Source organism: Arachis duranensis, chromosome 10, assembly GCF_000817695.3.
Source record: "Arachis duranensis cultivar V14167 chromosome 10, aradu.V14167.gnm2.J7QH, whole genome shotgun sequence".
NCBI lineage: Eukaryota > Viridiplantae > Streptophyta > Magnoliopsida > Fabales > Fabaceae > Arachis > Arachis duranensis.
Window position 1 is genome coordinate 103,337,259 of NC_029781.3, and position 14,201 is coordinate 103,351,459.

General features: G+C 36.2%; 3 protein-coding genes across 3 annotated transcripts; 1 reads left to right on the plus strand and 2 right to left on the minus strand.

Annotated features, from left to right (window-relative positions):
- Window positions 1-86: 86 nt before the first annotated feature.
- On the plus strand, window positions 87-1,512 carry LOC107471851 (uncharacterized). The gene has a single exon (XM_016091360.3). It carries the CDS (start codon window positions 192-194, stop codon window positions 1,341-1,343), a length of 1,152 nt encoding a protein of 383 aa, XP_015946846.1. The 5' UTR covers window positions 87-191; the 3' UTR covers window positions 1,344-1,512.
- A 1,510-nt stretch (window positions 1,513-3,022) lies between these two features.
- LOC107471850 (zinc finger CCCH domain-containing protein 48) lies at window positions 3,023-6,110 on the minus strand. Its single transcript, XM_021132686.2, has 8 exons — window positions 6,008-6,110; window positions 5,021-5,440; window positions 4,675-4,860; window positions 4,465-4,566; window positions 4,186-4,335; window positions 3,670-3,849; window positions 3,446-3,543; window positions 3,023-3,344 (listed from the first exon to the last, which is right to left on the minus strand). Exons 2-8 carry the CDS (start codon window positions 5,432-5,434, stop codon window positions 3,200-3,202), a joined length of 1,275 nt encoding a protein of 424 aa, XP_020988345.1. The 5' UTR covers window positions 5,435-5,440; window positions 6,008-6,110; the 3' UTR covers window positions 3,023-3,199.
- A 1,258-nt stretch (window positions 6,111-7,368) lies between these two features.
- Window positions 7,369-13,783, minus strand: LOC107471852 (FH protein interacting protein FIP2). Its single transcript, XM_016091361.3, has 11 exons — window positions 13,560-13,783; window positions 13,268-13,377; window positions 13,016-13,150; window positions 12,282-12,437; window positions 11,761-11,844; window positions 11,337-11,383; window positions 11,182-11,255; window positions 10,220-10,278; window positions 9,471-9,530; window positions 8,601-8,681; window positions 7,369-7,847 (listed from the first exon to the last, which is right to left on the minus strand). The coding sequence occupies exons 1-11, from the start codon at window positions 13,606-13,608 to the stop codon at window positions 7,794-7,796; spliced, it is 909 nt and encodes a 302-aa protein (XP_015946847.1). The 5' UTR covers window positions 13,609-13,783; the 3' UTR covers window positions 7,369-7,793.
- Window positions 13,784-14,201: the final 418 nt, after the last annotated feature.

The window sequence follows — 14,201 nt, forward strand, 5'->3', positions numbered from 1 at the left end:
TTAATTTTATTTTTATAATTCAATCAATAAAAAAATATATAACAAAATATTCTCTATCTTTACATAGTCTTCATGTATTCTTTGAAGTTTAGGTACTCTTTGTATACTCTTTCAATCTTGTTACGACGAAACCCTTCCCCACCAGAACCTTCAAAGACGTATCCCAAAAACCCAGCTTCAAAAACGCAATCATGACTCTCCCAATCCTCTCATCCAATCATCTTCACTCCTTCATCTCGGCGGCCACCACTACAACAATCCTCTTATTCCTTCTCTCCTCTGTCGGGATCTCAACTTCACTTGCCGGAAACAGCCATGTAATCACATTCCGGTCACCCAACCTCTTTCCCGAAGGCCTCGCCTGGGATTCCAAGGGACAGCACTTTCTCGTCGGCTCCCTACGCCATCGCACCATCTCCGCCGTCTCCGACGCCGGCGTAGTGGAAACTCTAATCTCCGATCCTTCTCTCCCAGAAAACGTCACTGTTTTGGGGCTCTCCGTCGATTCACGCAACAACCGCGTCCTCGCCGTACTCCACGCGCTCAAACCCCTCCCTCCCTTCAACGCCCTCGCTGCCTACGACCTCCGCTCCGGCCAACGCCTATTCCTTTCCCTCCTCTCCTCCGCCGACAACGGCGAATCCGATGGCTCCGACGACGCCATCGCAAACGACGTCACGGTGGACTTCAAGGGAAACGCTTACGTCACTAACTCCGCAGGAAACTTCATCTGGAAAGTCAACGACAAAGGGGAAGCTTCGATCTTATCTAACTCCCGCAGGTTCACGGAACACCCCGTGGACCGCGAAGCATGGTATAGTTTCTGCGGCCTCAATGGCATCGGTTACGTCAGCAACGGTTACTTATTGGTGGTGCAATCGAATACGGGGAAGATGTTCAAGGTGGATGCTGAAGACGGCACCGCAAGGCTCGTGCTGCTGAACGACGATCTGATTGGCGCTGACGCTGTCGCTTTGAGGAGCGACGGTGTCGTTTTGGTTGTGTCACCTGTGGCTGGGAAGCTGTGGTTTCTGAAGAGCAACGATGGGTGGGGTGAGGCTGTGGTGTTTGACCAAATTGACCTTGACTTGGAAGGGTACCCAACTTCGGTGGTAGTTGGAGAGGGGGATAGGGCGTATGTGTTGTACGGGCGTATGAAGGAGGGTGTTTTGGGGAATTCGGAGAGGGAGAGTTTTGCCATTGAGGAAGTGAGGTCGCCTAAAGAAAGCAAGGGTGAGAATGTTTGGTTGTATGTGATGGTGGGAGTGGGGTTGGTTTTTTTCTGGTGTTGGAGGTTTCAAATGAGGCAGCTTGTCAACAACATGGATAAGAAGATCAACTGAATCACTTCACTCTCTTTAGTCTCTCCTCTTGTAAACCCAACTTCTTGTACTTAAATTATGTTTTTTTTTTTCTCCGCTTAAGAAAAGCTTTTTTTTTCAGTTATTATTAGAAAAGATTGCACATTTTACAATAAGAGAAAGAGAAATATTTTACTTCTCTTTTCGTTGCTATGGTTGTTCGGTTGTTCCATTATTTCGGGGTCATTTTCGACATGAACTGAAGACCACAATAAAGGTGGAAGATACTTTGAAATAGATTAAGGTTAATTTTGGGTAAACAATTTAATTAAATTTTTTTAAAAAAATAATTTAAATAATAAATAATTATAAATAAGTTATTTTGTATTTAAAATTTTAATTTTAAAAATATTTATTTTATAGAAATGCGATAAAAAGTAGTCATATTATGAGAGAAGTTATTTTTTTTAAAATTTTCTGTTATAATTTGATTTTAAAAATTACACCAAACATTAATATTATTATTTTTCATAAGTCAAAAATAAAAAAAATTATTTTTAAAACATCCCAAACAGGCTCTAAATAATCTCCATTTCCTACGCAACGATTGGCTGATGTAGAACCTCACTAGCAAGAATGACTGCCATGTCTTTTTGGTGAGTTGCCTCTTTTTATGGCACTTCAAGAACAAGCTCATTTTTAAAAAGGAATTTCTAAAAGTCACGAAAAGCAACATTCTACCTAGGAACCCCGGGCTACTGGGGATTGCTACATTACTTGGTCTCGACTTCTTACAGATTTTGTGAAACTTAATGTTGACGGCTCCTTTTATGCCCATAGAAACAATGTGGCGTGTGGTGGAGGGTTTAGAGATGCAGATGATAGATTTTTGAAAGGTTTCTCATGCAATTTAGGTGGCTGCTCTATTATGCATGCTGAATTATGGGCAATCGTTCATGGCCTGCAAATTGCGGTAGTTAGCGGATACCATTCCATTGTCGTAGAATCTGATTCAGCTGCGGTTATCAAGTTCATCAATCATGGTTGCTCCTCAACTCATTTTTGTGCCCCCATCATTCAAGACATCTGTATCATGGCTGCTCGCTTGCAGAGCACTATTTGATTACATTCTCTTCGTGAAGCTAACTCAGTAGCAAACGCTCTAGCCTAAAAAAGGCAGGACATGCCTCATGGTTTACATCTGTTCGATAGAATACCATCTAATATTCGCTATGCACTCTTTTGTGATTGTTACGAGACCCTCCATTTAAGAGGTTTTGTGATCGTTACGAGACCCTCCATTTAAGAGGGTCTTGATCTGTTCCTTTTTCTTTTCGCATTTTTCTTTTCTGGTTTTTTCTTGTGTTTGGGGTTCTTCCCCCAAAAATTAGGCCAAAAACTTGTGGTTCAATATAATCTTTATAACTTGTTTTTTATTTTGTAGTTAAATTTTTATTGTTCATTTTAATTATTATTTTTAATCAAGTCCCCCTCAGGTATATATCTATAATATGCAGTTTCGTTTAATTTTTATGAACAGGAAGAATTTAATTACAAACCTCTACAAAATTACATAACCTTCTAAATTATTTTTATAAAAACACTTGCAATAACATGGTATGTCAAACCAATGTTGATGTTTACAATGGAAAGCGGATGAAAACGAGTCTCTTCCAAAGACGGGAAAAGAAAACTTGTTCTTGGAATTAAAACAGTAGAAATGAAGCTGAAGGTAGTAAAATTGAACCAGGATTCTTACTTGAATATATAGTTTTTATTTTATTTACAACTAGTATCGCTTCTCATGAAGCAAAAAAATAATGATCTGCCCACTGAAAGAAGCAAGCAGATGCATAATATCACGGACAATCTAAAATCTAGGCAGCTGGTGAAGAAACTCAAGATGATGCCACCTTGGGCTCATCCAACCATTTCCACACCATCACTAAACCAGTTCCATCTCCGGTAAAGAAGAGACCACCAGGACCTATCTCAAGTGATCGCACTTCTCGTCTTGCAAATAACCGACCCCTCTCTGAAAATCTGTAAGAGGAGGAGCAGTTAGGAGGGTCAACAGCATAGAAGAGTATGTATAACAGACATAATGAAAGTTGTGAAACAATACAAGTGTTAAGTTCACTCACGATGGCAATTCATAAAGGCGAACTGAATTGTCAAGGCAAGAGCAAAACAATATTGGCTTGGCATCTACATCAGTCATCCCACAAAGTGCAAGAACACCCTATAACAAAATAAAAGATATTGATTGGGTGAATAAACTAACTTCTTGATTACCATAATAAGAAACATTAGCTTGAGAAAACACCATATACTTATAATATAGCTTCTTTATAATTATGTAACTTACATTCTCCTCTCTGTGTGTGTATGTCACTTTCAAAGATCCCTCTTCAGTGGCAACCCAGACCTTGACTGTGCAGTCAAACGAACTTGATAACAAATAAGAGTCCCAACAAATAAGGGATGTTACTGTGTCAGCATGTCCGCTAAGGGTCATTTTACAATCTAATGTATCCATATCCCAAACCTGAATAAAACAAGATAGACATTGCTTTAATAAGGTTACTGTGTACTGTGCAGGAAGAAGCAGCAAGCAATTGTGTAGCTAATAAAGGAAGACAGCAACCGATCCAAGATCATTATGACCAAAAGTAAACATTATGAAGAAAAAGAAAGAACAAAAGAAAGAACTCATACATGTTACCAAAGTGCGAAATCAGAATGAAGAAACTGATCTTCAGAAGATTATATATTAAATTTGTCCAATCTCATGTTTAAAAAAATTCACATATTCTAACTAGCTCTTCATAGACCAATATATCCAATTTTGAGGGAATATACAAAGAACAGACAATAGACACACCTTAATGCTGTGGTCCATGGACCCTGAATATAGCATCTTGCCTCCAACTGCTAGGCAAACTACATCGCTGGTGTGGCCATTTAGTGATGCAACCAGTTTAAAAGGAGATATAGATACAGAACCGCCTCTCCATGCAGAAATTACTCCATCCTGCAATTTATCATCAGATGATATAAAAATTAGTACAGTTCAGCTGTAAAAACACAATCATCAAATTGCTAGCTACATTTCATAAGGTTCCTGTATTAGAAAACGTGGCAACTGCCGCAGGTAAATTACCTCATCCCCAGCAAAAAGGGTTTCGCTGCCAACAATGATGGAAAGAGCTCGCCCCTTTGGTCCATCTAAAGTAAACTCTAGTGCAGCCTGAACATTCCAAGCCTTCACAATAGCCACAACCACATAATCAGACTTTAGATTAGATGCAAATCACCTATCTATAAGATATAATATGACAATGATATAAACAGGACTGAAGTGAGATCTTACTTTGACAGCATTCCTCAGACCAATAAAAATCCATGGACCCTCGCTGATCATAGAAATAACCTCTGCTCCAAGATTTACCACATTGACACATTTTCCAGTATGGCAGTCCCATGTCCGGATTGTCCCATCAGTGCTTCCAGAATATAATTTATCTGATCCAGCTGGAAGTGCAATCCCAGTGATAACCTGTTGACAAATGTCCACAAATTATGATTACAAACAATATTTAGACACCTATCCAACCATAAACGGAAAGCTATTAAAAGAAGATATTTACAAAGACAAAAAGTTGAATATCCGTGAGTTTAATGTATCATTCTATAAGGTGGCATTAGACCCCAATTACCTTCTTGTGTTCTCGAAGCTTTGCTAATGTTGAAAAGCCATCACCATAAAACCATGAATGCAAATCGCGACAGTGCTCACCGCGTACACAATTGCCATTCACCCAGTATCTACAAATACTTTGTGATGGCTTCTGATAATCCCTAGCAAGACTACCTCCTCCCATCTTTCTTATGAATACATTCTTCGAGTTATGCTTAGGGGAAGACTTATTATTAGAAGAGGAATGGCGCTTCTTCATGCACTTATGAGAATAAGTACTATTGCCATTACAATATCCAGTATTTGGTGGTATTGGTGTTTCTCTGTGCAAAAAACTGCACGGGTTTCTGTTGCATTTCCCAGCTTGCCAGTAGACACACGTTATCGCTCTTGCACCAAAACGTTCAGTCCTTCTTGCAGCCTTTATATCCATATTGCTCTAAAAAAAATGACACATTCCAATAAGATCCTATATCAGGCATATTCTACAGTCCATCAATAACATCCTCCACTACTCATGCTGTCATCCAAAACTGAACAATAACTTACCTTCCAGAATCAATTCAACAATCAAAACCCCAAACTACATGCTCACCAAATATTCCATTAACCAAACCCTAGTACACTTAGTTACAACGTAAAAGACAAACAAGAAAACAAAAACAAAAACGATGACGGTGCTTCCAGATTGCGGAACTTCACGTCCACCAAAACCGGAGGAATGAGTGGAAATCCAAATAATGCAAATCAACTTTAATCATGACTACGCTATCATCCTACCCCTTTCCCTTATATACCGTATCGCCAACCCTTCAGAAAACCCTAATAAAGAAATCAAAAGGAACCATAAAATTGAAACCCTAATTTTCCACCAGGGGAGTGCGTAACCCTTCACTGAGGTCAATATAATCGGAGAGAACAAACATTCTTGTGGATCATCCATCATACGAGGAAGAACCCTAAAAGGAGAATCTGCTAATGTTTTCGTGTGCGAGAAGAGGCAAACCTGAGAAGAGTATTGGATCGGAAATCGCACAGCAGAGAGACGAGAGATCCAAATTCTCAAAAGAAGATTTTGACTTGCAAAAGAAGCGCAGAGAACAGAAATGTGTCTTGTGGGAGTGTGGGTATCCACCTATTTATAGGTTATTACGAGGGAACACACAGTCTTTTTTTTTATTATTATTCATATTTTATTATTTTCTCTCTCTTTTTCTCTCGCGCTTTTTTTTACCCTTTTTTTTGGGCCTTTTCCATTTATTGAATACACATACATCAAAGGCTCAAAGCTTTTTATTTTTAGTTTAAAGAATGTCTTTAAATTATTAGAGTTTAGCAAAATATGATCTAAAGATACATGTTAAAATTACTTATTAAATTTTTTTTAATTTTTTTATATTTATTATATATTTATTAAAATAAAAAGTTTAAAAAAATTTACTAAAATAATCTTAACATAAGTTAGGACACATATTAACTAAATTCATTACTAATTAACAAAATCTTTTAAGTTAAATCCATTATTTTTGGGTAGCGAACCTTTGTGAAGGTAGTTAAAAGAAGTGAACTTAAAAGTCTTCAATTTAAAGGATGATGTTGAGTTTCAGGAATAAGTTGGACCCTTTGTGCAATTGATTTCTTTACTTTTGAGGAGGTCAAAAGATTAAGAAACTAGTCGGTCAATGAGATCACATATCCAATTGACACTATTGAGTCATTATTGATTCTTCGATTTTTGCATTTATTTCTATTTTTGGTACTTTTTTGTTTTTAGAATTTCCTAAAACTAACCTTTGACTTTTCCATTATTCCTTAACAAAAGGTAAAAACATAAACCAATAAGAGCTTAATCAGTTAATTGTATGTTTGGTCTATGTTTTCATTTTTAATACCTTTTGTGTTCAAAATTTTATGAAGAAATAAAGTTGGACGAAAATGAAAATAGAGTATGTAATTATGGATTATCAAACCAAATAAGCTCTTATATTTTAGAGAGTACAAAATATTCACTATAATCTAATCATACGCCCTGATTAACTAGTATATTCAATTTCTTATGCACTGCATGAACGATCATTTGAATAGTTAAATTTAATTAGCTGAGAAATTAAAATAGTTTACAATGGTCTTCTCTTGTATGTATATTGATTGTCGAGGGACTCTCAATTGGAATGCTTCCTGTGAACTAGAATTCTGCCACTCTTTTTATGTGTTTTGCCTAATATAAGAGCCAAAAATTTTCAGCCTAAACAACTAATTAAAGTCTAGCATAACCCTAGATATTGTCCCTTCTCCAACAGAAATCATTCCTCTCCTTTTTCCTAGGAGAATATCCTCTATGATTTATGAATCAAATAAACCCCACAATACGGAATCATACACTCAATCATATTTAACCATGCTATATACACTTCGTAATCATAATTATGTGGTTTCAACAAGTACATGCCTTATTGTCACTCGAGTAAAGCGATAAACACACTATGGTTCACATATAAATAGTGATATCACAGAACTTTCTTTAAGAGGATATATTAGGAAAACACCAAACCACAAGAAACAGAAAAGATGACACAAACTGCGTTCCTCCGCACAACAACGGCATACCGGAGGTGATCATCTGCCGGCACAAACACTAACAATAGTGGCCAGTAAGTATCGCTTCGTGAGCAGCACTAGTGTAGCATGCACCCTTCAAACATAATATTCCGCTTCACAGGTTTCACTTATCTACTATTAACATTCCATAACCATATGCCAACTTCCCAATATACACAGCTGCAACTAAACTCTTATCTGATTGCTCCAAGCAAATTGGCACCATCAAGCTTTGCACCTTCCAAGTGCTGAGTAAATAATAAAAGGAAAAAGTAGTGAATATATGCTAGACTATCATACTTCGAACAGCAAATAGTTATTCTCATTAGTTAGTGTGGTTGATCATGATGAGAGTAATTCTTAGAGAGATTGTGGAGCTACGAGCCTAAAAGTCTTCAACTTTCTGAAACGAGTATCTTACCAAATTTTTGGGTTCTTGGCACATTGCTAGGAGTTCCCCAATTCAATGCACATTTCTACTCTACATTCTCGGTCTTTTACTAGTAACAGTGGTAATAGAAAACACACATACATCACTCCTCTCTTTTCTTGCTTTCACTTTGGCTTAGTCATGCACTCATGCACTCATGCTACTCATCTATATGATAAAGAGGACAATAAAACCAGCCATCTATGCATATGTTGCATTTGCATATATTGCTATATTTGCAGTTGGGAGCAAAGCCAGAATCCAATCAAAAAGAAATCAGAAACTTCATATCTCTTCCTACATAAAAATTACTACTGATTGGTTAAATTGCTTAAAATGAAGCACTTGGTTTTGGTTACAACTAGCAGTTTTTATGAAGCAATAAGTAGAATTGAGTGGGCTCTGGACCTAACTCAACCCCAAGAGTTGGTTCTAGATGTGTGGATTACCTCACACTTATGAACATCACACAGAGACAACTCAATTATTGCTCCAAGATTCCCCTTCCTAAGGTCTTCATAAATAGCAAGAAATTTCAAATTAATAAAAAAGAGTTAGCTAAATTACGTACTGTCTCTCGAAGATTGACATGACGTAGATAAGCTCGTTGAAGGTTAGCACCCTTCAAGTTAGCATTGTTCAATTTTGCACCCTGAGAAGAACATAAATGATTTCATAATAAGGAAACACTTCACACTAACCATAAAGACAATTTGATGGAAGATGCCTGAACTTAATTATTAGTAAAGCATATATAATTATGATAGATTTAATACGAAATTACAGTACCATCTTTTTCTTAATATAACACATGCCTCCCTTATTTTGCATTCTACATAAGCCTCTTCCTTTATTTTTTCCGAAATAACTTGGGCCTTCCTTAATTTTTTTTGTTAGAAAAAGGTCAAAGAAATTTCAAACTTATAACATACAAAGTTTTTTCATAATTTTGTTAGATACCCCACATCATCCTTCTATCAACGGGGGAATGTTAGGCATATGTAGCCTAACCTCTGAATGAAGAGATTGTTTCCAGAATGCATGAAACCATGTTATAAGAAATCCCATTTTGCACCAAGATATGTTAATGATTTACAAACAATTTTATAAAGTTGGGGTTCATGCTTGCCCAGCAATAATACATGTATGATTCATTAATATTATTATTATAAATCAGCAAAGTTTGCAACCTCCAATAAGTGGCATTAATTTCCAGAACCGGTACAGATACACATGTTATCAAATATCTTGCAAAGCTAGAGAACCACATCATGGATAAAATGTTTTTGGAGGAAATCTGTACAATTTATCAACCAAAAGGAGCAAGAGGTGAAAAATATTCCAAATATGGTAAACTGATTATTCTGCAATCATTTTCAACATTTTCCCTGGAAAAAACAACCCTTTTATATAAATCCCATACAGGTCCAGAATAAATTACCTTTAAGTTAGCTCCTTCTAGGACAGCCCCCTCTAAATTGGCATTAGTAAGATCTGCATTCTGAGAAAATCAAATGTGCTAATTATTAGTCATCAGAATCTTTCAACCAAGACATGGTGCTGCTTGTATCAAACTAACCCATCTCATGGGTATCAAAATCATCCATCAAGCAACATATACAAGTAAATGTTATTTTTTTACTCTAATTATGTATTAAATATTAACACTTTAAACATACTACATTCTTATGTTGTTTTTGTTGGGGATTTTTTTCCCCGGCTTTGTTCTTGATGTTGATGTGGAAAGGAGGGTAGGGGGAGGGACAAAACAAAAGACTAGCAGCCTAACTGCACTGTCACTGTCCACGACACTCTGCCCAACCATCAAGGAAACAATATTGTCTAATGATCTCAAATCCCCAACCAACCAAAGATCATTTCAGCCAATTCAGTAATACGGTGGCCATCCAAAACCCACAAAGTTGTGAACCCTCTTAGTCTCTACTCTCTAACTCACTCTCCCTCTCTTCGTCTATGTCTCTCGATCACGGCTCTATCTTATTAGGAGATTTAAAAAAAATCCAATATGCTGTACTGATGTTGATAACGTTCCTCTGCCAGGGGAATAACAAATAGACAAATGGAAGAATATACTGGAAGATACTTCATATCAAATGCTTTTAGTAACCAAGAGAGCAAAAGCGAAAACACAAACATATGCGTGCAAGTTAATGATTCAGATTGTTGAACCTGTAGGTGTGCAGAACGCAGATCAGCTCCACAGAAGCTACAATCTACTAGGCACGCATCTGCAGAATAAGGTTTCAAACAAATGACGTCATTTTCAAGTATAGTGTTTTGACATACTCATAAAAAAAAGGGAGAAAATTGCACCTTCCAATTTCACTTGGTTTCCGTAACAAATATACCACCAACAAGGATGGAGACCAAATTAAAATATTAAGCTGGAAGCTAGGAGAATAAATTAAAGGAGAGCACAAAAGCTAGGGCTTGATTTACACTATATCTGCTGCCTTTGTGCTTATAAATATTTTCTGTCTTCAAGTTCATCATTATCTAAAATGGCATTTTCCAGAAACAGCAAGCATATTGCTTACGATTAATTCACAGCGCAGGTTGAGTAATTGACAAATTTAGGAACCTTGATTCACCTTACAAAGTGATTCATTCAAGTTAGGTCTTATAAAATTCAAAGGAAAATTCAGTGGACAACTCTTAGGCAAGTGAGATTGTGCAGTAGAGAATATTGTACAATATACAGCTAATAGAAGAAATATATATAACTAAGATGAATGTGTTATGGGTCAGTGGGTGTACAGACAGAGGATATAACCAAGGGAAATTTGGTGTGGCATCTATCAAACTGAAGATAGGACACTTTATCAAGGTATTTTAGTCATATAAGAAGACCAAAGGAAATAGAAGCCCCGTGAAACATAAGATGGTTTTACTGAAAATTTGGTTTTCATATAATCCCATAGGACAACTAATCCATGTAGCCAACCCCATATGGCGAGACAAGGCTTAGTTGTTCTTTATTGGTTATAATGAAACAGCAACAATGACAAGGTATTGCGAGGAAAAAATACATACATGGTGGAACTATCAAGTGATAAACCAGCATTTAGCTGTAAAAAATATTGATCTGCTGTATCAAAACGGACAAAAAGCACATAAAGATAATAACAGACCTTGTAAATTTGCACTCTGAAGGCATGCACCAGCCAATAAAGCACCACGAAGATTTGCCCCAGTAAATTCACATCTTCCCTAGGCAAGATTAAATAACTAAGAGGCCGAAAAATGCATACAATAAATAAACAAACAAAATTCCTCAGTGACTTACTCCCGCAAAGTTGCATTGTGAAAGATGGAAGCCTCAGCATCAACATCCTATTAAATTGAGAATAGGTAGGTATCAAGATAACATGCACAATGTGGTTAGTACCAGCCAATTTTACAATCCCGCACCTAACTAATACAAGACAAGCTCACAAGCATAAAACTTGACAAATTTTGAAACATAATCTTGGAAAATGTGTTCTTTTTCATATTAGCAAGTCTGCATTAATAAGTAACATTGATCATTTGCAAATAATTACACTAAAAAGATGTATATTTTTTAGATGATCATAAAATTGGATTTTAAATTGTACACAAATTGAAGAAACAGCCCATACTAAATTCCCCCCAATCTTAAGTAATTTTGCCAGACTTAACTTGTTGAATTGACACGCAAGTATTACAAGTCTAGTCAGAATCATACTTACCCGAAACTTTGCACACTGAAGGTTTGCTCTTGAAAAGAACACATTTTTTAGACAAGCATAGCTGAAATCTACAAAGGATAAATCCTGAAAATCCAAATCAAAAGACAGAAAATGTCAGAGATATTATTCTCCATACATTGATCACTTAAGATTCCCTACGAATATGACTTAGATCCCCTTAACATATTACATTGGTTCATCGTCTTGTTACTTCAATTTCTCTCCACATAAGGTAACAAGTCACATGTCACGAACATTCTTAAAGTGCTACATTAGTATAATATTGAAAGAACATACGGATATAAGAGTAACTAATGAGTAGTGAAAACTTAGTATAACTGACAAAACTTGTGTTAATGACACTAGATAAAGCTAAATTAAAGACAAGGTATGTATTTGACATCTGAAGGTCAATGCACCACTCTGTCAAAATACATTACATTAATTAAATAACTGCTTTCACAAGTGATCTATGAGTCTAAAATAATGTTAAAAAGTATAATAATGATCTCGAAATTTACCAGTTTAGAGAGGTCAAGGCCAGAAAGATTAACCCCTCGAAACCTAACTTTATCAGATTGTATGCACTTGATAATATCAGTCCGTGTTAACTCTGTATGGAGGTCATCATCTTCCTTCCTCTTATTAAGGACAGTATTAATTCCATCTATTAGCCCCTGATATTTCAAAAGTACTCACAGGATCAGCCAATCAGGGATTCCATGAAGGCCTGAAGTTTTAAGTTTCTTACTTTCTTTTCAAAATGATCAAGCAACTGGAGCAAAGCTATAGGAAGGTATATGAGGAAATTAAAGTTCAACATTAAGGCATATGGAGCTATCAAAGCGATAATAGCAGGTGCAAGTATGCATTCTATTTGTTTACGATACAATGAAGGACATTCTTTACATTTAAGAAGGGGGTAATTCCATCACAGGTTGCTCTTCTCAATACAGATGTCAAAACAAATGTGAACTGTGTACTAAAATTTAAAACATCAAAACCTTTCTTTGATTAAAATTTAAAAACACATTATCAATATAATGATGGTGCATGGCACTCCCATGATGATGATATTCTTATGACAAATCGATGAAGGAACTCATTTACACATGTTTTAGTCAAAGCTGAAAACTAGACAGTACAATGATGACAATCTTAGAACTACACAAAGCAAACAAGAAGCAGTCTAAGAATGTAAATTTCAGCTTTCAAATCATCGAACCACAATCCATTGGAAAAGAGCAATACTCACAAGTAACTGATAGTACTCAGCCTCCCGCAATAGTTCATTATATTCAGAGTCCTCCAGAGTAGGCACCACACCATCTCTCAACCAATTAAGAATGTGACGGAAGTGTTTACCATCCCTGTCAACAAAGACATATCCCTGCAATCACTCGTTGCAATTTTCACCAAATCAATAAACAAAGCCAAAAGTGCATAATTGAGGAAACCATATACAAGTATAAACAAAGAAACAAAGAAAGACAGAATTTGACATTGCCTTATCAGAATCTAGGCAGAGAGTATGGCGACCACTGAACATAGCAGCCAGCATTGAATCAGGCTCCCGCTGAGTCAACGTATCAGTGGTGGTGCAGAATTTCTTGCCCCCTGCGAAAATTTTTCACGAACAAGGACCAAAACACATAATTATGACAGATATTCATCTTTCCTCAACCAAACATTGAACGGTCCAAACTCCAAAATAGTAAATTCGCAATTACATAAAATCCCTAATTCTAGAGAATTGGGGGAAAAGAGATTGGAATGAATGAGAGAGATAAGAAACATACCGATGTTGAGGCGAACGACAGAAGGCGAATGGGATTCGGCGTCCTTCATTGTAGGCAGAGAAAGAAAGAGAAGGAAGAGTGTTGCAGTCGCAGGACTCGCACCAAAACTACGAGCTCAAGCTTCCATGGCACAACACTGACACTATTTTTCGGTTTTGCGATTTGGAACAAAGGAATCAGGAATTTACAAAACGTTCTCTTCAGTTGAGTTGAGGATAGAGATTGCCGAAAAAAGAAATTGCTACTAACTACTTCCTCCTTTTTTATTTATTATTTATTTTTATTTTTTAGCTTAATTTTAATTTTGTACAATGTTTTTCTTTATTGTAGAAAATTTATCATTCAATTATCAATTACTATATCATCAATAAATAAAGTATTACAAGTTATTATATTTTTTCTTCATTAATTAAGGATAATTTGTTAATATTAAATTAAATTAGTTATCAAATCAATTATTATATATTTATGTATAAATATATGTTATTTAATTTATTTTAATATATATTTGTTAGTCGAAATAGTTACTTTCAAAAGGCTAAGCTGATTCAAAATGCTGGTGAAGGGTCAGGAAGGAAGTAGAAGTAAAAAAGATGCACGTACAAGCACTAAGTGAAAATTATTTGACACGGACTCGATTTC